The sequence below is a fragment of the Dermacentor andersoni genome, chromosome 8, assembly GCF_023375885.2.
Source record: "Dermacentor andersoni chromosome 8, qqDerAnde1_hic_scaffold, whole genome shotgun sequence".
Taxonomy (NCBI): Eukaryota; Metazoa; Arthropoda; class Arachnida; order Ixodida; family Ixodidae; genus Dermacentor; species Dermacentor andersoni.
In genome coordinates, this window is record NC_092821.1 from 132,536,363 (window position 1) to 132,562,018 (window position 25,656).

The window sequence follows — 25,656 nt, forward strand, 5'->3', positions numbered from 1 at the left end:
AGTATTTTAAATCTGGTGTCGGGAAAAACAAAAAGCGAACTATTTTGGTATCCATATTTTACTAAAAGAGTTGACAAACGGCTACACAAAACTAGAAAAAGTTCCGCATATTTTTTTTTCTTTTTTTGCCAGACTGCGATACGCCAGGGATATCCCATGACGTCGCTTCCTTCAACGCTCGATGTTCTTTGACCCCATGGCAGCTATGCGATACGGGTCACTCAAACTCGGTTCAGTTCTTCCGCTACACTCGAGGAACTACGATGCGAAATGCACAATCCATTCGTGGTGCACACACCCACATGCGTTGCCTCAGCGGCAAAGTAGCCAACGAGTCTTCGAAACTGAAGCTTAGGCGCTGCGAGGCGAGGCAAGAAGATAAGCAGGCGAAGGCGGAGAATGACGAAGAAACTGATAATGAGACAGTAGATAAGACAGCAGCAGGAGGTTGGCGCACGTGCATCGTCTCGACGTCAAAGGAAGCAACGGGTCTCCGACGTTGCAGCAGGCAGGTGGATAAGAAGCATGCGAAAGGACGAAGTAGCCGATAAGGAAGCAGTAGATAAGCCGGCAGCATGAGACCGGGCCCACATGCAGCGCCATCAGAGGAGTGACGTGGCCAGCTGCTGAAGGCGCTCGTAGCTGGGAACAAAGCGGCTCCTGAGGGCCATCACCAGACTCGCACTCACCAGCTCGGTCAGCAGCAACTGTTTGGGAGTGAGGAGGAAAACGGAGGCGGGGCTAAGTAAGCATCATTTCTTTAAGCCTTGTACCTGCACATCATGGTTTATAAAAGTTGACTGTGTAAGGTCGGTTTAGATGTTGACGCTTGCAGCTCGCTACATCGGATGAGCGCGACCAGATGGTGCATTCCGAGCGGCGCTCTTGGGTCCCCATGCTTCAGCGCCCCCACTGCCACGGCGGTCGGTGCCTGTACCGCTCAGCAGCGAACCGTGGCCTTCGAGATCCCACAGGTGTGCCTTTCGCTAAGGGGCGCCAGTGTGATCTCGGAGGCAACGCAGCGAACGCGTCGAAGCAGCGGGTTCCTCTTTCGGTGATGTTTGGGGCTCTTATATTGTTACGAAGAGGAAGCCCGATGCACAAGTGCATGCGCAAGTACGCACATGGGGAGAGTTAGCGGTAATCGCGCAGGCTGGTACAAATGTCACAGCTCCAGGACACAGCCTACCACTTCCTCTTCGTCTCCCTCTTGAGTGCATAGTCCTGTCCAAATGCGACGTAACAATGTGTTTCGTGCTGCCATGGCACATCTCAGTGCATGAACATTAGTTTCTCACTTTATGCTTTATGATGGGCACCGTGCACTTCTTTTATTACAAAAGCAATTCGTCGCCGTGAGGTCCCGTAACTGTTGAAGCCCGATAAGATCGCGGCCGCGCCCCGTGGTGCGAGGAAAGGCGTGCGAAAGTGAGCCGATAAGGATGGTGGCTTGATGCGGTGGCTTCGCGTGCGCGCAAGGTAGGAAGACGGGGAGGGGTCGCGCCGTCGTTTTGCGCTCAAGGAGGGGGGGGGGGGGGGAAGCGGAGAGATCTAGGTGCGCCAGAAGGGGACCGAGCATGGAAGGGGGCATTTCCTTTTCCATATCCGCTACGGCCGCGCGTCCGATATTGGAGGTAATCTGCGATGGGTTCGAAAGCTAGGCCGCCCAACTGGCTGATGGCTCCGTGCGGGCTGCGTTCTCGTGCGCCTAGTTCGCGTTGAAGTGAGAGACAGAACGAAGGGGCACTCAGTCATCGCAGCTGTCGTCCTTAATCATGCCAGCGTTCTGACAGCGAGTGTCCGCGGTCATCAAGTGAGATGAGTCCATGTTTGTCAGTGTGCGCATGACAAAACTGCTACTTTTTTTAGAGGGGGAGATGGGGGTTCTGCGTCATATAGTTTGGTACTGCTGTGTTGGCTATCCAAGCTTAATTGACAGTGGCGCTTGGGGATGCTTGTCGCCGACTACGCATCTGGCTTCGGTGATGGGCTGATCGTTCTTTCGACAAACCTGCGAGGGCCAGCCAGGCACAGAAGCTGGCTTGGCGCAACTACGTATGCATTGTAGCCGTTAGCGAAAGGCGCACTGGGGCCGCCTCGGAGGCCATAGTTCGCCGCTGCGTGGTACAGGCACCGACCGCAGCGGCGGCGAGGGCGCTGCAGTATGGTGACCGCAGCTGTGAACACTATCTGCGTTTGCACTCGACGGCGACAGTCGCGACCTAACATATTCTTACACCACTCTTCATACGCAGCAACGCAACAAAGAGGCAGCAGGCGAGACAATAACGTAAAGTGAACACAAAATGAAGCCAAGAAAAGAGTAGGCACGATTGCCTGTCTATCAACTCAAATTGCACAGGGATGTGCGAATTATGATATGATTTTCGATTAGGCTCTTCTCCTTATAATCAATATCCTGAAACTTATTGCAAAGCGAACTACCACTCATTTGTTTCAGTAATTAAAAGGCCGCTGATCTTCCCTGCGATGAAATGGCTTCATTTTATGTTGCTTTTACAAGGTTATTACTAAATACTGAGCCCCTGAGTTCCCCTTATCCTTGTGACTAAACATACGTGACAAGAGTCTCAGAAAACAGCATCCCGCCTGTCGGGTATCACAGTTCAATTTGCCTAAGACCACATAATGTTTCGAATAAACGAAAGGTGTTATATCATAACGGAAACTGATTCTAGCGGTTAAGAGAAAGCTTTAGCTCTAGGGCTCCTATCTAAATACATGGGAAAGAAGAAATCGTTTTTCCGGGCAATCACTGCGCCAGAATTGATTATGTTTGTTGCATCTGAAAAAAAAAATTGCATCTAATTACTGTTGGAATCGAACTATTTATTTATGCATTTAGGCTGGCAATATTTTACTAAGAATTTTTGAAAATCGCAAAGGTTCAGAAAAGGAAACTATCAAGTTTGCAACTTCGTAACTCAGCAATGATAAGCGATAACACAACCCTGTAAACTGCTTCTAATAGTACACATTAAGCGCAAAAAGATAGATGTATTATACGTGGTTCTCAAAAACACTCTTAAATGCGAGTAGGACTTTTGCGAAACACTTGTAAATTGTAACAAATTATGTGAACTGTAAATCCATAAATCAAATTTATCAGCTTTAAACGCTTTAACGTATGCCGTTTGTAGAAGTACAATATCTGTTTTTGGTGCATAGTTATGAATTTGTAAACTTCACGCTTCTATTTTTCTTCAGCTTACTGATTTTCGGCAAATTTTGAAAAAATGCCACGGCCTAAATAAAAATTTTGCTTGCTACAGTCACTATAATTTACCTTTTTCTAGATCTATCATTTTTTAAATCGGTTGAGAGCTTACTTTAGAAAAGCATTTATGCGTTTCACATCTGTATGAATAGGCGGCAAGAGAGCTAGTTTTAAGAGATATGCTTCTCGTGACGTCAGAGACACGTCGACAGTGCCAACAGCGCTGGCAGAGACATGCGTGGTAGTCCAACAATAACCGCATTTACATGAATGCGACAGTCGCTTACCGTATGAACTTTAAGGCGTATTGCATCTCATGTAGATGAGGTAAAGTCAGAGAGAGCACTAGCTTTAAGATCTGACACTAGATGGCATTAGCTAGCCTGACAGTAAAATGTGCTTTCACGCTTCTACCCTATCCACGTAAACGCGGCTAAGAAGGTTTCAGATAGGCTTTTGCATTTCACGCAGTTGTCGGAGGACCCATAAATGATTACATTTCTGCCGCCGACGCTTTTACTCGAGCAAATAATTGGAACATAGCCCGTGGCTGCATTAACAGTTTTGTGCACTGTAGTGTCGAACTCGGCTGCCCCAAGGTGGCACAATCAGCACTTATGCGAACTTCGGCGCCTACGGCATTACGTGGTAATCCGTGGTAATATACGTGATAATAGGTGGTAATAAGCGGTAATACGTGCACGCACAATATGAAACGCTATCTTTAAGTCGTGCCACAGATATACGGTATACCGAAGAACCGCAGTAATCGTCGACAGCAGCAGCGCTGGTTGCACCATTGCGTCGCGCAGGTGTTTTTCGCCGAGGGAAATAATATAAGCAGCGCATGTCAGTGATTATGTCGCTACCAGCAGTTAAGTAGAATAGGTCACTGCAGTATTATATTTGCGTGCTCGCTGGTAACACTGCGTCACTAGATGTCGCTACCAGAGTTCTTGCTGCCGTACACCTCTGCCGCAACCCTGTATTCTGCAAACGCTATTAACACTATATGGCTAAAACGTTTCCGGACAAGCTCAAGCTCTCTTAGCATTAGAGTGCGCGTGAATTCTTTTCTTTTTATTCATTCTTTAACGAGAACTATGCCGCAAACCAAAGCGTCTCTAAGCTGTCCTGGTTGAATAAAAGCGTTTCCAGATGGCTCTGCCAGCGTTCCTACTGCCGTCGACGTCACGTAGTAGTACTCTGCAACGTTAGAGGATTTTTTTTACGAAATTACAAAATGCGCAATGAGCCTCGTCATTTTTGTTTTCTTGGCTCGCCGCTGTAGGCCAAGATGACACCGAGTTTACCTCCAGACGACGTAATATGAGATATTAGAGAGTTTTACTGTGTCCGGTATTCGGGCAGACGCAAACGGACTGTGCGTGTCACCGGATGAGCGGAGGCACAGACGAGAATGACCTGCATGGTGCAGCCACCTGGTGATGCAGAACTCGATCAAGCACCAAATAACATTGCAGTAACCAAGTGTATCCTACTTCGTTTCCGGTGTAAATTTTCGGCAGCGGCGTAATCGTGATGCTGCCGAAAATTTACACCAGCAGTAAGGTAAGATACACTTCGTTACTGCAATATTATCTCAGTGTTTGTATGATTGAGCTCTGCGCCACCAGGTATCTGCACCGTGCAGGCCGCTCACGTTTACGACTCCGCCCCCCAGCCGGTAAAACGCACTGTTTGCCTACGTTTACCGGAATGCCGAACAAGCTAAACCTCTCTGTTGTAATAAAAAGAGTGTCATAAAACTAGGACGCGCGTGCGGCCTCCTTTCAACTCGTGCTAAGCGAGCTTGCTAAACGTCACGACAACGTCTGTTCGCAAACCGCCCCAATTCCTATCCAGCCGCGTTGACCTTGGAGTTAGCCGTTTTCGAGCCAACAATGTTGCACGTAGTCCTTGTAGTTCTTTATTTGTTGTCTCGTTCTTTTTTTTTTGTTGGCGTAGCAACCCCAACGGCATGTGTATCCTAGTTAGTGCCACAAAACGTACCGAACGTCGAAAGGTTGCGCTTGTATTTCACTAAAATTTGTATTTCGCTAAACAGCGAAACCGTAAGAGAAACAGGGAAGCGTATTAGGAAGCAAGTACTAGGGCTTCGTCTGTATGTTACCTTTGCTTTGTGGTCACGCCTATCGCGTTAACGACTCATCATGCTCGACCAATAGCGACAAGGCTAAATTTCTGCTAAAACAACGAGGAACTGTGCATGAAGCCCTCCTTCACTGCGATTCAGGAAATGCAACGTGTCTGCGTTATAATGCAGCCGTTGGCAAAAAAAATCTCTAGGATATCAAGCTGCTGTTCTGTATTTCGATAAAAGATGTATTTGGTTATGCTACGTAACCATCAGCGAAACGTACTGATGAAGCTCTCCCTTACCGCGAGCTTGACCAGCAAAGATTTGAAGGCGGCATCCTGCAAATTGAAGAGGACGAGGCGGTACGTTTGCATTAACGTCGCTACCGTGCATCCACTTCATGTAATAATATATAAAGAAATAGGAACACTAAGCACATGGGTACGGTCATCTAAACAGGGTAATCTAAATCTTGTCCGTCAAGGAAACAAGACAGTCCCCCGTATTCTTAAACACGCCTTCACTTGAAGCTTCTCCTCGACTCAGCCAAGTCGAGGCGACGGGGCTTCCTTCACTCAAGGCGCCGTTGCGTTTCATGAACACTACTTCACCTTTCCTCCGCCAAGGAACGCCTTAAACATACGCCCTCGACTCAAGTGAAGTGTATCGACCGAGAAAAGCGTCTGATATCGAGACTACTCTTGAATGTGCTTATTAAAAGCCCATTATTTAAGACAAATATGTGTTTCAGTTCATTCGTCTTCCTAATCAAACAACTACACGGCGCAATGCACAACTTTAGCTCGGCAACGCTGCCACTGTGAGCGTTCGACTGATAGAGCAAGCGGGAGCTGTGTTTGAGGTCTGGCAACAATCGCATCCCAACAGCTGAGAGCATGGCGCACGGCTGAGAACCAAGATAATTTGCGCCGGCATTTGTCCGCTGCTCTTTGTTTCCTAGTGTTTCATTGGTGACTGACGCTGCGGTTGTTAATCGCGGTTATGATGGGTGATTTTGTCTTTGTGCGTATGGTGACCGAGCCTGAATGACTTCTGAGGCCACAGATGGAACGGACGATGGGCAGCTTTGTTTACCTTCAAGACCGAGTGGTGCTGTGAGCTTGCTGAAAGCAACAACAGGACAGAAAATATGGGTGAGTGAGCCATTTTTTCATGGAAGCACAGTATGTCAATGCGGTTTTCTTGAGGTTGCCGCTGCGCTGTCGATAAGCCGTTTCCGATGTACACAAGCATGATTGACTCCAGTTGCTCATGCTGCGGGCATTAATTAGTACCTGAAACATATTCGAGACAGCATAAGCTTGTGCAAAACATATATTTTTTTTTGCTAATGGGAACTTGTGGAAAATTCGGCACGACAATCTGTTGTTGGTTTCGCTTTTTTAAACGAAAATGTAGAAGGTACGGATCGGCGCCTGCATCCAACGATCATTCCAGTATCGCGTATGAAATATTTCGGTAGAGGAGAAGCAGTTATAGTATACATGTCGCAGAATGCATATGTGGTTGAGTGCGTAGTTCAGGCAGGTTGAAAAAAAAACAAGCGTCTTTTGAGTCCTGTACTTTGTTTTAGAAGCCGTGGTGGTCAGTCGGCTTGCTCAACTTGTAGCACATATGGTCAACGAACCAGCACTGGTGCCTGCATTTCCTGTGCTTCCTCACTTCACATATACGCTACGCAATGTTTTAATCTTCCGAAAATTCACTTGTCAATACTCCATCACCGCCATTTGTTTTTTCGTCTTAACTTTTTCAGTGTGCTGTGTGGTAGCAGCTGATGCACGTTCCATAAACTGTGCTTTCAAGTTCACGCAATGCCGACATATTTTTAGTTGTGCTACGTCTTTTCATTTCCGTTGCTTAGGTATACTGAATTAGCGCGCGAGCGCCCTGTCTACATAAAGGTATTGGCATTCCGGTGCAGGATGTGGGTCTTGGAAGGACCAGCTGATGAAAAAATCAACGCCTGTGCTGCACAGTAAGGCTTCTGGCAGACCGGAAAGCATCGATAGATATGGTGCCTGCCTGTTGGAATTGCACCAGCTCGCTTCCCTGAAAGAAGCTAGGTGCTGAAGAAGTACTTGAGTAACCTACCCGGCAATTAGTCTGTGCTTATTTTCATAAACTTTGTAAAAATATTCATGTTACGTGTCTGCACATTCACAAAATGGCGAAATGGACACCGTGTTATTTAGAACCACAAACATGAAACAGCCATGTCATAATGAAATCAAATTAATTTTTTATTCCCCTTCAGCTGTCATATAATTTTTGTTTTAAATAGCATGAATATGATTTGCGAAGTCATCAGTTGCCCGTGGCGTGTTGCAGCTGCGACAGGATCTTTTTGCTGCCCACAATTTGTGAAGCAACACTTTCGTAGCATTTGTAGCCAGCACTTCAGTATTTTGTGGCATGCTGAAGCTACTTTAGCATGAGCAAGTGTAGATTGAAAATATGCCATAGTAATGATGGTTGATCTCAGCTTTTCTGAAATAACGGTAGTAATGCGCTCTATACTGTATTTTTCAGCATTGTCATTGTGACAGTCTGCATCATCATTTGGCCTATTTTGGTATCCCACAAGACACGCTGCTACCCTGGGTGTTGTACCTCGGTCAATTGCTGAAGTTCTGCAAGCCCCATTGAAGCCAACACTCATCCGCATCCAATGGAAGAAACTCATTGTTCGGGCCGTCATAATTTATCTTAAGCTGAAGCTAGAAGCAAGGTAGAAACAGCATATATTCTACAACAATTTACCACTGCATGCCGTCGGGTGGCTACACCCGACAGGCTACTGTCTTCAACAGAGATGGTGTTTTATTCTAGAATATATTTGTCAGCAGTACTACTCCTTCTGTTTATATCCTTCGAAACAAACAAGCGAGGACACCAAAGACAACATAGGAGAAATTACTTGTACTTACTAATTTAATAAAAGAAATGACAAATTAATGGCAATGAAAGTGGATGAGAAAACAACTTGCCATAGACGTGCGATGCTCTAACCAACTGAGCTACCGCGGCGCCGTTTTCCCATCGACTTTCTTGTATATTTATATTTTACTACTAGAACTATATACTACTACTACTACTAGAACTAGATCATTCCCCACCTGCGGCAAGTTGTTTTTTCCTCCACTTTCATTGCTCTTAATTTATAATTTCTTTCATTCAATTAGTAAGTACAAGTAATCTTCCCTATGTTGTATTTGGTGACTGCTTGTTGGCTTCTCATGATATGATTATTAAAAATCGCGCCCCTCGGTTAACCCCCTTTCTTAATTCTCCTTCATTACTGCTTCTGTTTGTAGGATAAGAGCTCAGGCTGTATTGCATACTATCAAAGTACAAAAAGGCGAGAATAATGTTAATTTATTGTTTTAGAAAAAAATTGGCACTTGAATTGACCAGAAATTATTAAGGGGTACGTACTGTCTTAATATATATGATTGAATAAACGACATCTGGATGAAAAATACAATGACTTCAGCTACAACGTGTCTATGAAGGCAAATCCATGCAGTCAAACTGCTTTTAGTGGTAATGTTTGAGCTGGTAGGATATCAGAAAAGTGATAGATGTCTTAAGCAGAATATTTCGACGGCTATTATAGTGCAGCAGGACATTACTGGACCTCTCCTCCACTTGCACACCAATGCATACGCAGAACATACAGCACAGTTGGAAAGGCAGTTGCTCTTCGTGCGTTCGTTGGCAACCTGGTTCCTGCATAAGAGAAGGGGTTGGTAATAAACATACAATGACTTTAAAAAAGGTCCATGAAAACTAGCTTAGGTACTGTATTCGTTGTCTTTAGTTTACATTTCGTAATAATACATTCGTTCAATAATTTTGTGTTCTAGAGCGCGATATTTTTTTACATTAATTAGCTCATACTGTTTTTATTTATTTTTATTTGCAAAAATCATTTTTCAGCTGGTCTACCGCTTGCGCAGCAAGACCGACATACAGCGATATAACACTTAAATAATGAACCCTATAGAGAGCTGGGATGTTCGCAAGAAAGGTGTGCGAGATATATCTGCTACCACTTGCTAGCACTGTCTGTATTAGGATCTGTCACTACATGCTATACCTTTATTTATCGGAATAAAAAATAATGTCATGTACAAAAACTCTACTCTGTTGTATTGCTATTCTGTCTCTTTTATTCGAACACAACATTACATTAACCTGTGTATACGTGCAGGTATAATTCTGAATGCCATTTCATGGTTGGTGACTTCCTCGTTGAGCTCGGATCTTCATAGGGATGACGAGCTAATTAAACTGAATGGTCTGAAGGAAGGATTACTAATTATTGCTTATGACTTTAAATTGCACCAACTGCACACGGTCAGCTCGAAATTACAGTACATTTCTTATTTTCCTTAGCGCAACTAGCCGCATCAAATTAAAGAAAATTGCAAAAATTAAAGTGAACGCACCTGCTCGTTTACAGAGATGCTCGCTTTGCTGCGGTGTGCTTCGCCGTCCTTGGATTAGCGTAGGCAGTGATGATCTGCCCGAGTACAAACAGCGCCGACGGGGCGACTTACGGCGCTCGCGCAAGCAACACACGCACACAGGCAATACACGCACTAATAACAGGAATCTTCGTAGCTGTTTTCTTTTTACAAGTTCGAAGTCCACCGCAGTTATGTATCGCGCCGTGCTTGAACTGATGCGGCTTTCTACGATGAGCCGCGAGAAACACGTGAATGCACTGACGCCCATAGTAGTTTGGGAACGCTGGCACGAAGAATACCCGTGTGCGGGTGATCAGTTGGCTCATGCACGGAGTAAGACGACAGTCACTGCACTAGCTCGCAGTCTTCTTGACAGGACGACCGATCGGTCTCGGCGCCGCAGTGAAACGATTTCGTTGCCGATGCGCTCCAGACGACTGCACCAGTTCCTAAAACGTAGCCCTTGAGAATGCGCGGCACGGTTTAACCCAAGAAAAGCTACGGAGGCAACTGGCGTCCATCGGAAAAAGCTGACGAGGTGAGCGTCAGATCGCAAGGCAGCTATGTTTACGCACTAACTTCACTCGAGGAGCGATTCAAGGTAGCTGCGAGGCTACCTTGAGATTCTGAAGTAAAGCGCTCGAACTTTCCTTCACTCAAGGCGCGTTTCAAGTGGAGGGCTATTTGTGAAATTAAAAACCGCCCTCAAGGAGCATTTCGAGTGGAGGGTCAAGTCAAGGTGCGTTTGTGAATACGGGGGAGTGTATCACGTAAATTTAGGTTAAAAATTTACAGGCAGCTTACAGGGGCCACGACACCAAATTTTCTAGCGTCACGTAGTAGCGACGGTGAATGACGAAACTAGCTTTTTATTGCGCGAACTTGCGGCCACAGAAACAGGCTACACTCAAAGCACAGCAATAGCGGCGAACACGGCCGGCGATCGCCGAAATCTGATCTGCCGGTCAAGTGCGTCGACATTTGTACACGAGCCATCGAACGATCCAGAGTAATCGCTGGTGCCCGCGTGTCATCCAGAAAGTTCTACTCCATTCGCGTCGCGCATACATGCAATCAGATTACACAATGTTCGGTGGGAACAGACAGCCGATAGAACCATCGATAAAATTCGAGGAACTTCCGATAGATGCAGGCGCATTCCGCGCTATGCGATAACGTTTGTTGCATGGTGAAAAGCGCTCACCCGAGAAAGACAAGTCCACGTGTCACTAGCTTTAAGTGGGCGTTGCAAGTTGAACGGTACGCGTCCCACAGTAGGCTGGCAAAATTTCAGCCGCATTACAGCACACTATAGTAACACTGTTACACTGGAAGCATAGCGCGCAAAGGACGATCCACAAAGACTAGACAGGACAAGCGCTAACATTCAACACGTCAACACATTCAACATGTCCTGTCTAGTCTTTGTGAATCATCCTTTGCGCGCTATGCTTCCAGCGTAACTGTTTTACCAACCAGCCCAAGCCTATGTACTTCTATAGTAACACTGACGGCAGGCGAAATAAACTTTCTGCGTGGTAAACGTGGGCAGTATAGGCATGGTTTCGTTTTCGCATGTACGTACCGGCGCGACCGGTCTGTAGAGCGCGTATACCGCGTTAGTGCTCCAGACCGGCCATGGCATCGGCCGGTGGTCAGCCCCGAGATAGTTTCCTTCATTCATTCATTCATTCTGCAGGGTTTACTTCATTCGTACTGTTTTAATATTTGCGGATACAATGCAACGGCAATATCTCTACTAGCCACTGTGTGCCCGAACTTGCAAAGAGAGGACTGAGTCCGGCATGGCAGTCACGTGGTTGCGGAATGTTTGGGAGCAGACGACACGAGTGACCCCGCACTTCTTGACGTCACACAAGCCATACCAAAGTGGCCGCCGCTGTCGGCAGTAGGGGCTTAGAGGCCGAGATTTTCATGTGAAAATGTGCGCCGAGGGCCCTTTTTTGTCGTCGTCGTCGTTGTCGTCGTTGTTGTTGTTGTCGTTGTTGTTTATAACCATGCTGGCCCTTACATTTTCAGTTGCAATTAAAAGCGGAGAATAGCTCAATTACCATGTCATGGTCCCTTTATTACGAAAGATCCACTATTAGACGACTGGGAGGTGTGCAAGAACTTGACCAATCGATGCGCCTGCGTGTCTCTTGGAGTTTTGTCGTTCGAAACAATAGCTCAAGAACAGTTATTTCCTGTTTGATTGTACTAAGAACGAACATTCTAATACGACTGGGTGAATTGCTTTCTTCTTCATTATTTCATAAAAATTATTGTCCCTTACATTTGGAGTCCTGCGACAACCTGCGACAATTGTGAGCATGAAACTCTTAAATCAGATACAGATCAAATAACAAGACCTCTTCTATTCCCATTTGATTCGAGACTTTCATAATCCATTCAACTCGACGGATATTCGTCCTTTTATTTTATTCGAATTTCGAATTTCGAGTATTCTCCTATTTCTCTTCATCTAGTATTAACCGTACAGTTCAAGAATATTCTAAAATGCTGTGTTGTAGTGGGCCAGTGGGTTCTGTGACATTATGCAAAACTGAGCTGCAAGGCGATATTTTCGACATGGACGTAGAAAATAAAACATTAGAGACACATGGAAGACACAGCGCTTTCATGTGTTTGTATATCTTAGTTCTTCATGCCCTTGTCGAAAGTACTGCTCCGCATCGTAATTTAAAAGGTCGTGCAAATTGATTGCTTCTTGTGTGTGTCAAAAAAAAGCTACGCTTATCTATCCGACAAATTCGATCAACGAATCTGAATAAAATAATAATAACAATACAATTACGCATTCGATTCCAGAAGTTAGTATTCATAATTGTCGAATATTCGTTACAGGCTTTCTCATTTGCAGTTTCGAATATTCTACAATCTCCTACAACTCACCTGTCCGGACAGGCCGTCCTCGAGTGCGGGGCAGGTGGCGTTCGTCGACGGCGTCGGTGGCTGCATGAAAGAAAATTCCGCGATTAAAGGGCCCGGGACTCATTTCAAAAGCTGTAGAGTACGGTCCAGGAAGCGCCTGACATAAATATTCTTCTTTTTCACATTTATTTATTATTGGAGGCGATAAAATAAATTGAAATTGCGAGAGTCCATGAAAGCAGGAAGCGAGGTTCATTTTCATCACAGGGCTCTACCCATATAGTTCGACTAGCGTCCGCAAGTGACGTTGGACGAGTTTCAGTGTGTCCGCAAACTTCTTACGGGTTGCGGTGTACCGGACAGGAGAGCAGTACGGAAGGAAGGAAGGAAGGAAGGAAGAAAGGAAGAACGAAAGAACGAAAGAAGGAAAGAAAGAAAGAAAGAACAAACGAACGAAAGAAAGAAAGAAAGAAAGAAAGAAAGTGACGATTGCCTTTAAGCTTGTAGCGATAATAGCTTGTTGTCTTTCTGCGCCTCGTGTGCATCGCGAATATCCGCCAACTATGTAATCAGTCCACAATCACTTTAGCTTGTCGCGAATTTTTTTTTGTCCTATTTTATGACGGGATTTGTCGTTTCCAAACGACATGTGCGCGTTGACGCAGCCGCTCGGGGTGAAATTCTCAACTCACCGCAATGAATGACGGCTGCGACATCTCGGCCTCGAATACGCTCCAGTCGTCGTAGACGTCTTCGTCACCCACTGCGGAAAAGCACGTCGAGTGTAAAACTCCACTGGAAAATCCACTCGCTGCATTTCTGTAACCATGACTGGCTGTGCACATAAACGCAAACCGCGCAAGGAACCATGAACAGGGCGAGCGCAAACTGCTGAGTTCAATGTCTGCTTCGCGTCGGAAAGCCTACAACGGCGCACTTCGCAGTTCGGTCGCGCAGACAGAAGGTGAAAGGTGAAGGTGAAAGATGAAAGGTGAAGACAGAAGGTGAAGGTTCAATAAACGCCAGAGCGATTCAGGAGGAATATATTCTGCGTTATACAGTGATACCAGATATGTCGCTTAGGAAGGCACTCCCTATTTTTTTTTTTTTTTTTTGTGACAAGCTTCCATTAGCAATAAGGCATCTTTACGTTTACATTTTTCTTGTCTCTTATTCGCTGCGTGAAAAACGTGACTCACACTTGCATGCAACAGAGTGGGCATGCAAATTAGCCAGAGCATGCTTATTTTCAATTGTCAGCTGATGCTCGCGCGTACGATCGTTTGACACAGCGCACCGTCTGCACTATACGTAGGCCCTCCAAGATACTAGCGGGTTTTCATAAATTCCAACTCTGCAACAACGCACGTACGGCCGGACAAGTACCTCTGTTTCGGCTAAATACCAAAAACAGTGGGAAACAAAACAAAAAAAGAGCTTTTGTGTGTCTTCTTTGCCTGCGGGCTGCGTAAAATTTGCGTTATTCATTTCCATCAAGTACTTAAAACCACTGTCTGAGCAGCAAGCACACATCGTGAAAGTGGTAGTTGGGCAACTTGGTTAGCATAGCGAAGTAGCTTTTTCGTTTACGCTAGGAGACGCGGACAAAGGAAGGTGGTACAGGGGATGTGTACCCTCTTTCTTTGTCTGCGTCCTCTAGCGCAAAAATAATTAGTATAGCATACTTATATTGTGATATATCAACAGCTGCGCGCGTCAAGTGACGTTTCTGTTCCTCGTATCTCTTATAAACATGCGGGTTGGTGCATATACAGCGACGCGCTCCCGTACACGGAACACGCCTCGAGTTTTTTTCTTAAGTACCTTCAAATCGAGTGAAGTCATCAATAATACTGTTAAAAGATGAATGATTTCTGCGGTTTTACGTGCCAAAACCACGATTGGATTTATGAGGGGCGCCTTCGTGGGGTGACTCCGGATTCATTTTGACCACCAGGAGATCTTTAACTTGCCCCAATGCACGGGACATACGTGCCCCAATGCATTTCACCCCAATCGAAATACGGCCGCTGAGGCCGGAATTTGTTCCCGCGACCTCGCAGCGCAACACCATAGCCGCTAAACCACCGTGGTGGGTTGAAGTTGAAGTTTATTGACATTTCGTCAGTTTACAATACATTTTTGCAGGATGAGTGTGCAATCGGAGGTCCGAAAGTAGACTGTCGAGGGCACCTCCTAACTAAAAAGTATGCAGGGGGTGAGTATATTAGTCGACAGCCAATGGGAGATTAGCGAGATAAAATACATCATAATATATACATAAAGAATATGGCAACGAATAAATAAAGCTTCAGTTTTGTTTTACTACAAAAAATAAAAAGAAGAAAAACTAAGATATCAAAGCTCTAGATTATCTAATAAATGAATTTTAAGACATTGACAAGATGAGTACGTTGTAAATGATTTTAAATCAGTAGGTAACATGTTCCAAAACGGTATACATGAAAATCTTGCTGTCATTTGGCCGTAATTTGTTCGTACTTTAGGTAAAAGCAGATTTTGATTTGTGGAAAACCTGGGGTTTTGGAATTCATAAGATTAAGATGAGCAAAACTGGGAAAAGAAAATTCATGATTTAACAGAAGAAACAATTATCAGTAATTTGTGACTAACAACTTTCCGTAGAGGTAAAATATTCAGGTTACAAAAAACTTGAACTGATGGAGAGGAAAATGAGTCGAAGGAGATGAGTCTTAAAAGCTAGCTTTTGCAAACGTCCAAGGTGTCCAAGATGCGACCAATACGTATTGCCCCACGACGATAGGCAGTACGAAAAATAAGTATGAATAAATGCATAATATAGAGAAAGTAGGATTTCTGTTTGAAAGTAAGACCTGCTTTTAATAATTTTTGTGGACTGAGCATGTCCACAAAATTTTAAATGTTTATCCAAGATGACTCCACTAAATTTTGTAGACTCAGATGTATGAATGAGGTGTCCATTAAGTGTCACCGATAAGGAAGAAATATTTGGCGATAATTGAGGGTAATTAAACCCCAAAAATTTTGTTTTCAATGGATTGATGCGTAATGCATTCGTTTCGCATCAGGAGATACAGTTATTTAAATCAACATTTTGTAGATGTTGAGACCTAGGTGCATTCTATGTGGGGCAAAATTTGGTGTCACCAGCATAAAGGAGAGAGTTCGTGTTTTTCACTCTAAGGCAGTAAATCGTTGATGAATAACACGAACAAAAGGGGCCCCAAGATGGATCCTTGGGGAACGCCAGTGTTAGTGATTTTTGATGTTGAGAGTATCATTTACTTAAACAAAGGAATGAGTGCAAACAAATGAGTAACCGATGCTGGGATCGAACTTCTGTCTTCCAGGCCTACAGCGCCATGATCTAAGCATCGGGCCAAGATCGTATGCATTCTTTTCTGTACTGACAAAGCCGCTCTCCTAATAGCCTGGCGTGTGCGTCAAATAAGTCATTTTCTCACATTGTTCCTTCTTGAACTATAGTGCTTTTGAGACAATGAGTTATACTGCGCTGCATCAAGATTTCGCGAATTAGTTATACTGCGCTGCTTCAAGATATACTGCGCTGCTTTAAGATTCAACTGACTTCAAGATTTACCCACAGTTTTCAATCTACACTGTTTTTGAGATCGGCCCACACTTTCCAGACTGCACAGCCTTCAGGAGTGGCCCACATTTTCCAAACTGCACTGCTGCTGAGATCGGCCCACACTTTCCAGACTGCACTGACCTCAGGATTGGCCCACATTTTCCAAACTGCACTGCTGCTGAAATCGGCCCACACTTTCCAGACTGCACTGACTTCAGGATTGGCCCACATTTTCCAAACTACACTGCTGCTGAGATCGGCCCACACTTTCCAGACTGCACTGACTTCAGGATTGGCCCACATTTTCCAAACTGCACTGCTGCTGAGATCGGCCCACACTTTCCAGACTGCACTGACTTCACGATTGGCCCACATTTTCCAAACTGCACTGCTGCTGAGATCGGCCCACACTTTCCAGACTGCACAGCCTTCAGGAGTGGCCCACATTTTCCAAACTGCACTGCTGCTGAGATCGGCCCACACTTTCCAGACTGCACTGACTTCAGGATTGGCCCACATTTTCCAAACTGCACTGCTGCTGAGATCGGCCCACACTTTCCAGACTGCACTGACTTCAGGATTGGCCCACATTTTCCAAACTGCACTGCTGCTGAGATCAGCCCACACTTTCCAGACTGCACTGACTTCAGGATTGGCCCACATTTTCCAAATTGCACTGCTGCTGAGATCGGCCCACACTTTCCAGACTGCACTGACTTCAGGATTGGCCCACATTTTTCAAACTACACTGCTGCTGAGATCGGCCCACACTTTCCAGACTGCACTGACTTCAAGATTGTCCCACATTTTTCAAACTACCCTGCTTATGAGATCGGCCCACGCTTTCCAGACTCCACAGACTTCAGGAGTGGCCCACATTTTCCAAACTGCACTGTTGCTGAGATCGGTCCACACTTTGGAGACTGCACGGACTTCAGGATTGGCCCACATTTTCCAAACTACACTGCTTCTGAGATCGGCCCACACCTTCCAGACTGCACAGACTTCAGGATTGGTCCACATTTTATAAACTACACTGCTTCTGAGATCGGCCCACACTTTCCAGACTGCACTGACCTCAGGATTGGCCCACATTTTTCAAACTACACTGCTGCTGAGATCGGCCCACACTTTCCAGACTGCACTGACTTCAAGATTGTCCCACATTTTTCAAACTACCCTGCTTTTGAGATCGGCCCACGCTTTCCAGACTCCACAGACTTCAGGAGTGGCCCACATTTTCCAAACTGCACTGTTGCTGAGATCGGTCCACACTTTGGAGACTGCACGGACTTCAGGATTGGCCCACATTTTCCAAACTACACTGCTTTTGAGATCGGCCCACACCTTCCAGACTGCACAGACTTCAGGATTGGTCCACATTTTATAAACTACACTGCTTCTGAGATCGGCCCACACTTTCCAGACTGCACTGACTTCAGGATTGGTCCACATTTTCCAAACTGCAATTCTGCTGAGATCGGCCCACACTTTCCAGACTGCACTGACTTCAGGATTGGCCCACATTTTCCAAATTGCACTGCTGCTGAGATCGGCCCACACTTTCCAGACTGCACTGACTTCAAGATTGTTCCACATTTTTCAAACTTCCCTGCTTTTGAGATCGGCCCACGCTTTCCAGACTCCACAGACTTCAGGAGTGGCCCACATTTTCCCAACTGCACTGTTGCTGAGATCGGTCCACACTTTGGAGACTGCACGGACTTCAGGATTGTCCCACAGTTTCCAAACAACACTGCTGCTGAGATCGGCCCACACCTTCCAGACTGCACAGACTTCGAGATCTGCCCAGATTTTCCAAACTACACTGCTGCTGAGATCGGCCCACACTTTCCAGACTGCACTAACTTCAAGATTATCCCACATTTTCCAAACTACTCTGCTGCAGTGATCGGCCCACACTTTCCGGACTGCACCGACTTCAAGTTTGGTCCACATTTTCCAAACTACAGTGCTGCTGAGTTCGGCCCACACTTTCCAGACTGAACTGACTTCAGGATTGGCCCACATTTTTCAAACTACACTGCTGCTGAGATCGGCCCACACTTTCCAGACTGCACTGACTTCAACATTATTCCACATTTTTCAAACTACCCTGCTTTTGAGATCGGCCCACGCTTTCCAGACTCCACAGACTTCAGGAGTGGCCCACATTTTCCAAACTGCACTGTTGCTGAGATCGGTCCACACTTTGGAGACTGCACGTACTTCAGGATTGGCCCACATTTTCCAAACTACACTGCTATTGAGATCGGCCCACACCTTCCAGACTGCACAGACTTCAGGATTGGCCCACATTTTATAAACTACACTGCTTTTGAGATCGGCCCACACCTTCCAGACTGCACACACTTCAGGATTGGCCCACATTTTCCAAACAACACTGCTGCTGAGATCGGCCCACACCTTTCAGACTGCACAGACTTCGAGATCTGCCCAGCTTTTCCAAACTACACTGCTTCTCAGATCGGCCCACACTTTCCAGACTGCACTAACTTCAAAATTATCCCACATTTTCCAAACTACTCTGCTGCAGTGATCGGCCCACAATTTCCGGACTGCACCGACTTCAAGTTTGGTCCACATTTTCCAAACTACAGTGCTGCTCTGATCGACCCGCACTTTCCAGATTGCACAGACATCCTAGATCGGCCCACATTTTCCAAACTGCACTGCTGCTGAGATGGGCCCACACCTTCCAGACTGCACAGACTTCAGGATGGGTCCACATTTTCTAAACTACACTGCTGCTGAGATCGGCCCACACTTTGCACATTGCACGTACTTCAGAATTGGCCCACTTTTTCCAAACTACACTGCTGCTGAGATCGGCCCACACATTCCAGACTGCACTGATTTCAAAATTGGCCCACACTTTCCGGACTGCATTGCCTTCAAGATTAGCCCACATTTTCCAAATTACCCTGCTTTTGAGATCGGACCACACTTCCACACTGCACTGACTTCAAGATTGGCCCACATTTTCCAAACTACACTGCTGCTGTGAACGGCCGACACTTTCCAGACTGCACAGACTTCAGGATCGGCCAACATTTTCCAAATTACACTGCTGCTGAGATCGACCGACACTTTCCAGACTCCTATGACCTCAGGATAGGCCCACAATTTCCAAACTACCCTGCTCTGAGATCGGCCCACACCTTCCAGACTGCACAGACTTCAGGATGGGTCCACATTTTTTAAACTACACTGCTGCTGAGATCGGCCCACACTTTGCACATTGCACGTACTTCAGAATTGGCCCACTTTTTCCAAACTACACTGCTGCTGAGATCGGCCCACACATTCCAGACTGCACTGATTTCAAAATTGGCCCACACTTTCCGGACTGCATTGCCTTCAAGATTAGCCCACATTTTCCAAATTACCCTGCTTTTGAGATCGGACCACACTTCCACACTGCACTGACTTCAAGATTGGCCCACATTTTCCAAACTACACTGCTGCTGTGAACGGCCGACACTTTCCAGACTGCACAGACTTCAGGATCGGCCAACATTTTCCAAATTACACTGCTGCTGAGATCGACCGACACTTTCCAGACTCCTATGACCTCAGGATAGGCCCACGATTTCCAAACTACCCTGCTCTGAGATCGGCCCACACTTTGCAGACTGCACAACAACAGGATTGGCCCACATTTTCCAAACTACAATACTGCTGAAATCGGCCCATACTTTTCAGACTGCACTGACTTCAAGATTGACCCACACCTTCCGGACTGCATTGCATTCAAGATTAGCCCACATATCCCAACTACCCTGTTTTGGAGACTGGACCACACTTTCCAGACTGCACTGATTTCAAGATTGGCCCACATTTTCCAAACTACACTGCTGCTGTAATTGGCCCACACTTTCCAGACTGCAGAGACTTCAGGATTGGACCACATTTTCCAAACTACACTGCTGATGAGAAAAGACCACACATTCCAGACTACACTGACTTCCAGATTGGCCCACATTTTATAAACTACACTGCTTCTGAGATCGGCCCACACTTTCCAGACTGCACTGACTTCAATATTGGCCCAGATTTTCCAAACTACACTGCTGCTGTGATTGGACTTTCCATACTGCAGAGACTTGAGGATCTGCCCACATTTTCCAAACTACACTGCTGCTGAGATCAGGCCACATTTTTACAGAATGCACTGACTTCCAGATTGGCCCACATTTTCCAATCTACCCTGCTTTTGATATCGGGCCACACTTTCCAGACTGCACTGACTTCAAGATTGGCCCACATTTTCTAAATAACACTGTTTCTGAGATCGGCCCGTACTTTCCAGACTGCACAGACTTCAAGATTGGCCAACATTTATAAACTACACTGCTTCTGAGATCGGCCCACACCTTCCAGACTGCACAGACTTCAAGATTACCCAAAACTACACTGCTGCTGAGGTCGGCCCACATTTTCCAGACTGCATCAACTTCAGAACTGGCCCACATTTTCCAAACTACACTGCTTTTGAAATCGGTCTACACTTTCCAGACTGCACCAACTTCGGTATTGGCGCACATTTTCCAAGCTACACTACTGCAGAGATCGGCTCACATTTTTCAGACTGCACTGACTTCAGGATTAGCTCAAATTTTCTAAACTACACTGCTTTGAGATCAGGCTACACTTTTCAGACAGCACTGACTTCAGGATTGGCGCATATTTTCTAAACTACACAGCTTCCTAAATCGCTCAACACTTTCCAGACTGAACTGACTTAGGGATTGGCCCAAATTCTCGGGACTGCACTGCTTCTGAGATCTGCCCACATTTTCTAGACAACACTAACTTCAGGATTGGCCCACGTTTTATTGTGATGGACGATGATATCTCCAAAGTAGATGAAGTTCGGCTACACTTTTAGCACATTAAACAAACAAGGACGCATGAGCAGACCCGCTTCATTTGTTCCTTCATCAGCGTTTTGCCCTGTTTTCAGTACGAAATCCAGTGGACTAGTCTAAGCCAATACTTTATTATTTTCGAGGTTCGCTCCCTTAATATATAACGCGAATATGTGGCGGAAGGAAATGTACTAACAGTGAGAGTCATCTGACAGTTTTGCAGCCCAATCGTAAATGTCTGGCGCATGATGTTTGTGGGGATGCGCGACTCTCACGCGTCCCCTGGTACGTTGTTTTCCCGCATAGCTCCCGTCTCCTGTGATCCGGCTTCGCCGCGGGGCCTGGTGCCTGCGGTGGTCGGTGTGGTTTAAGCGCAGTACGAGAGATGGCGCGAGTGTTGCGCTGCTAACGCCGCCTCACGGCGGGGTTACTTGGGTAAGGAAAAGGAAGGCTCTTCCTCTTTGGTTCGGGAACGGCAAGCAGCGCGGACGTGCCGCGCGTGCGCCGATCCAGGCTTCTGCGAGACCGTCTCGTGAGGCCTCGTGCGAACGCGCCGCCGTTCGTGTGACCGTACGCGCGAACTACCAGGCGTTGGGATCCAGCATGAGGTGAACATAGTCGCTCGTTATCCGGTCGCGGTGAGTCGGACATCCTAGATTTGTCGCGCGCCCATCGGCATGTTTTGTGGATAGCAACTCGGCTAGCAGGCATTGATCTATGAAAGGTGCAATAAATGCCCTTGTGATTGTTTGCCCTACTGTACTGTCGTTCCTTTGTCCCAAGAGCGCGGGTGAGAACTCCACATGTTTCAGAGAGGCATACCTTTCAAAAAGCCACTTTGAAACGCATGCATGTGATTGTGACTTGATGGTTAGAGCATTGGACTGCTGTGCTGGAGGACAGAGGCTCAATCCCACTGTCGGTCACGCATTTGTTTTATCAGCATAGGTGGACTTCACCGATTTTGGATGTATCCAACAGAAAACTCTAGGTGTGTTAAGCGAGCGCACTATATACAATATGCCCGTAATCACAAGGTTGTTAGAGATACGAGGTATAAAAAGGTCACCTTTATAGATGAAAATGGCAAAGGCCGCCCGCGCCGCTGACGCGTATCATAGTTCAACTTGCTTCAGGCCACAGAATATTTCAAATAAACGTAAGGCATTACACCGCAACTGAAACTGATTCACATGGTGAATGTCGCGCGCAACTGTCACGACATCGCCATCTAGTAGGATTGTACGAGCAAGGAAGACACCATCTACTCACTTCCCGACATCGCCAGCGCCACCAAGCTCGTCACGCCGTACTGAGCGAAAGCGGCCACCTGGTTTATGGCCGCGCTTGTCAGCACCATCACTAGAGCGCCCTGCGAGCGCCAGCAGCAGTGCTGAATGACGCGCAGTCACGTGAATCTGACGTGAAATTGCGCTTTATAGCTAACTATCGGCGATCAGTCAACGCTCGGCTTCTAATATTTCACGCCCTCCACGCACGCACTCGCACGCATTCGCACGCACACACTCCACACGCTACGTCTAGATGAAACCGTTAAGTCGGATCGAATCGGCTTGTCGGGCTGGAAACCAATCGTCGGGGTCGTGCAAACGCTAGCGTATCTGGCCGAACGAGTGTCGAGGCGACTTCGGTCACTCTGCATGCTATTGACCGAAGTCAGAAGGTGGGTCGATTCGCCTAAACCACTTGGCAAGCAGCATGCAATTAAGCGTGGTCGGGTCGGACTGGAAACTGCGACTAGGCTTTGGACTCGACGACACACTTGCGTCGAGTTAGTGCGAACGATGCTACCATGTTGAATGCCTTAGCCACCTCGGGCCCACTGTCCATCCTCGTGAACATCGGCTTTATCATTTGCAATATAAGCGTGACAAACCAGAAACTCTTTTACACCAATGAAAACTGGAACAACTTGTTCACTTTTATATCTAAATCTGGGTAGTACGTTCGTTCAATAAAAATAAATCATTATTTCAGATAAAACTTATTTAGTGATGTAATTATTTGGTTTTCCCAACTATGCCCATATGAAACTTAGCTCGAGTATGCCGAAAACGCAGTTATTGCTTCCAATAACATTCTATTCAGTCGTTTTCTGAGCGCTGCGCCCCACCTAATTACTGCTTGCGCGATTTGCTCTCCCAGGCGAAATACGAGAACTGCTGCTTCATTACGCGTCCGTGACACCAGTGACCCCAGAAGTGATTGGACGATTCTAAGGGAACTCCGCTCAGTGCCTTACTATGTGTGCTACTCCAGAGACCGGCGAATTCTACCATATTGTGGAATTCACCATCTTCTCAGCTCTGATTGGCCCAGAGGGTTGCTACGACCTCTCTGATTGGCTCAAAATGTCAAGATTTGATAATTTCCCGTAATGGCGGAATTCGCCGACACGTTCGGAACGGCACCCTCGACAACCGCCTGAAAGCGGTAATCCGTCGGCGTTTGTGTTGGCCTACACTGATTGCGAGGTGCGCGTTTCGCGTGCCGATCGCAGCTTATACGCTATGATCGGGCTATTGCCGCGTCAAGCAACGATCGCAGAATGACTTCCGTCAAATCACTTTTAGTGTCACTCGTGTTGCGGCGCGAGGGGGCGTAATCAATCTGTGTATATTCGTTCACTATCTCTGACACCATTACAACAGAACGAGCTCTGTTCTTATACCATTGACGGTATAAAGGGTTACTGCTATATGACGCACTTACTGGTATACCTTTAATTCGTCTGGAAGTTTGTAAAAGTCACACTTACGGCTATCACTCTCCTCACCAAGGGCTTGACTGGCTTTTGTTTGGTGCACGTACATGAAAGAAAAGAATAATACTATAAAGGTCAACAACATCGAATTTGCACTCCGTTATACAATTATGCTATTGGAGAACGGAAACCACGAGTGACGCCGCACTCGGAGTTCTGACGCTCAAAGCTCCTATCAAGGCGCTGCCACCGCTGCCTAATAGCTTGCAAGTACAGTCGAGCGTAGCTACAACGATCGCCTCTACAACGAAATGACCTTGATAATGAATCAATAATTGGGTCCCGGTTTTATTGTGAGCCCTGTGGAGCGCGACCTTTACCACGGAGTGACCTGTATAACGAATGATATCAGTACCCCTAGCAGATACAAACATTCCACTATGGCACCACACACCGAACAATAACGAATCGGTCTATAGTTAACCACCCGTACCAACCTTACGAAAGTGCTTGTCGGTTCTGCAAACTTCAACATTGCGCAATGCAACACTAAATGGCACAAATAGATATCCACATTGCATGTAACAAATATACGCGTTCAAGAGAATAATTTCTTTATTAAAATAATGTTTTCTACGTCTTCCTTTCCAGAATTCGGCGCGACATTCTCGATCAGCTTCTTGCCGTGTACAGTTCTAGTCCACCAGCCAACACTTGCTCCACTCACTCACTCGTTCACTCACCTTGCCACAGGTGCACATCCCATCATCGGGGCACTGAAACGAGAGCAAACACAAATGGTAATAAGTAGATACGAATCCCTCATTTGTTCAGTCGCACAATACTCAAAGCACCAGAAGGCTTAACAGCGGAGCAGGAGAGTACATATGCAAAGATATAAAGTTCAGTCAGCCGTAACTTGATCGTATATGGAAGGCTAGATCCGGGTTCGTTGAGCCAGTGCAACAGAATATGCAAGAGGACGCTTCACGTTCCATGCATTCTATATTAAAGTTGGTTTCTGTTAGTTAACACAATGTATCCATACATTTCAATTGGTCTACATAGGCTAGCTAATAGTACACTCGCGTAATATTTGACAGTGATTATTAAAACGGGGCGATTCTCTCCAGCTCTAAGACCCATCATCTTCATCCGCCTATTTTTATGTCCACTTGAGGACGGAGGCCTCTCCCAACGATCTCCAATTAGCCCTGCTTTGCGCTAGCTGATGCCAGCTTGCGCCTGCACATTGCCTAATGTCAACACCCCAGCTGATTTTCTGCCGCCTTCGAGTGCGCATCTCTTCCATAAGCAACCATTCTGAAGCTCTAATGGTCCGCCTCTAATGGTCAATTTTCTTTCGCTTAATGTCAACTAGAATATCGGCTATCCCCGTTTGCTCTCTAATCCATGCTGCCATCTTCCTGTCTCTTAACGTTACGTCTAACATTTTTCTTTCCATCGCTCCTTGCGCGGTCCTTAACTTGTTGTCAAACTTCCTTGCTAAACTCCAAGTTTTTGTCCCATATGTCAGTACCGGTAGACTGCAATGATTGTACACCTTTCTTGTCAATGATAGTGATAAGCTCCCAGCCAGGATCTGGCAAAGCCTGCCGTATGAACTCCACCCCATTTTCACTCTTCTGTAAATTTCCTTCTCGTTATCGGATCCCCTGTGAGTAGTTGACCTAGATAAACGTACTCCTGAGCA

General features: G+C 46.2%; 1 protein-coding gene across 1 annotated transcript; it reads right to left on the reverse strand.

Moving 5' to 3' along the window:
• LOC129383266 (uncharacterized) lies at positions 1-24,026 on the reverse strand. The gene is made up of 6 exons (XM_055067647.1): positions 23,997-24,026; positions 22,490-22,589; positions 13,423-13,493; positions 12,752-12,811; positions 5,642-5,677; positions 1-707 (listed from the first exon to the last, which is right to left on the reverse strand). Exons 2-6 carry the CDS (start codon positions 22,575-22,577, stop codon positions 603-605), a joined length of 360 nt encoding a protein of 119 aa, XP_054923622.1. The 5' UTR covers positions 22,578-22,589; positions 23,997-24,026; the 3' UTR covers positions 1-602.
• Between the last annotated feature and the right edge of the window lie 1,630 nt (positions 24,027-25,656).

Bases quoted from the DNA above. Each gene is read 5' to 3' on its own strand.
- LOC129383266 (XM_055067647.1), bottom strand. From the start codon at position 22,577: ATGGTGCTGACAAGCGCGGCCATAAACCAGGTGGCCGCTTTCGCTCAG. The intron at 5,678-12,751 runs GTGAGTTGTAGG...TTCAATTTGCAG, and splicing joins AGGACGGCCTGTCCGGACAG to GATGCCGCCTTCAAATCTTT. The intron at 708-5,641 runs GTAAGGGAGAGC...ACTCCCAAACAG, and splicing joins CTTTGCTGGTCAAGCTCGCG to TTGCTGCTGACCGAGCTGGT.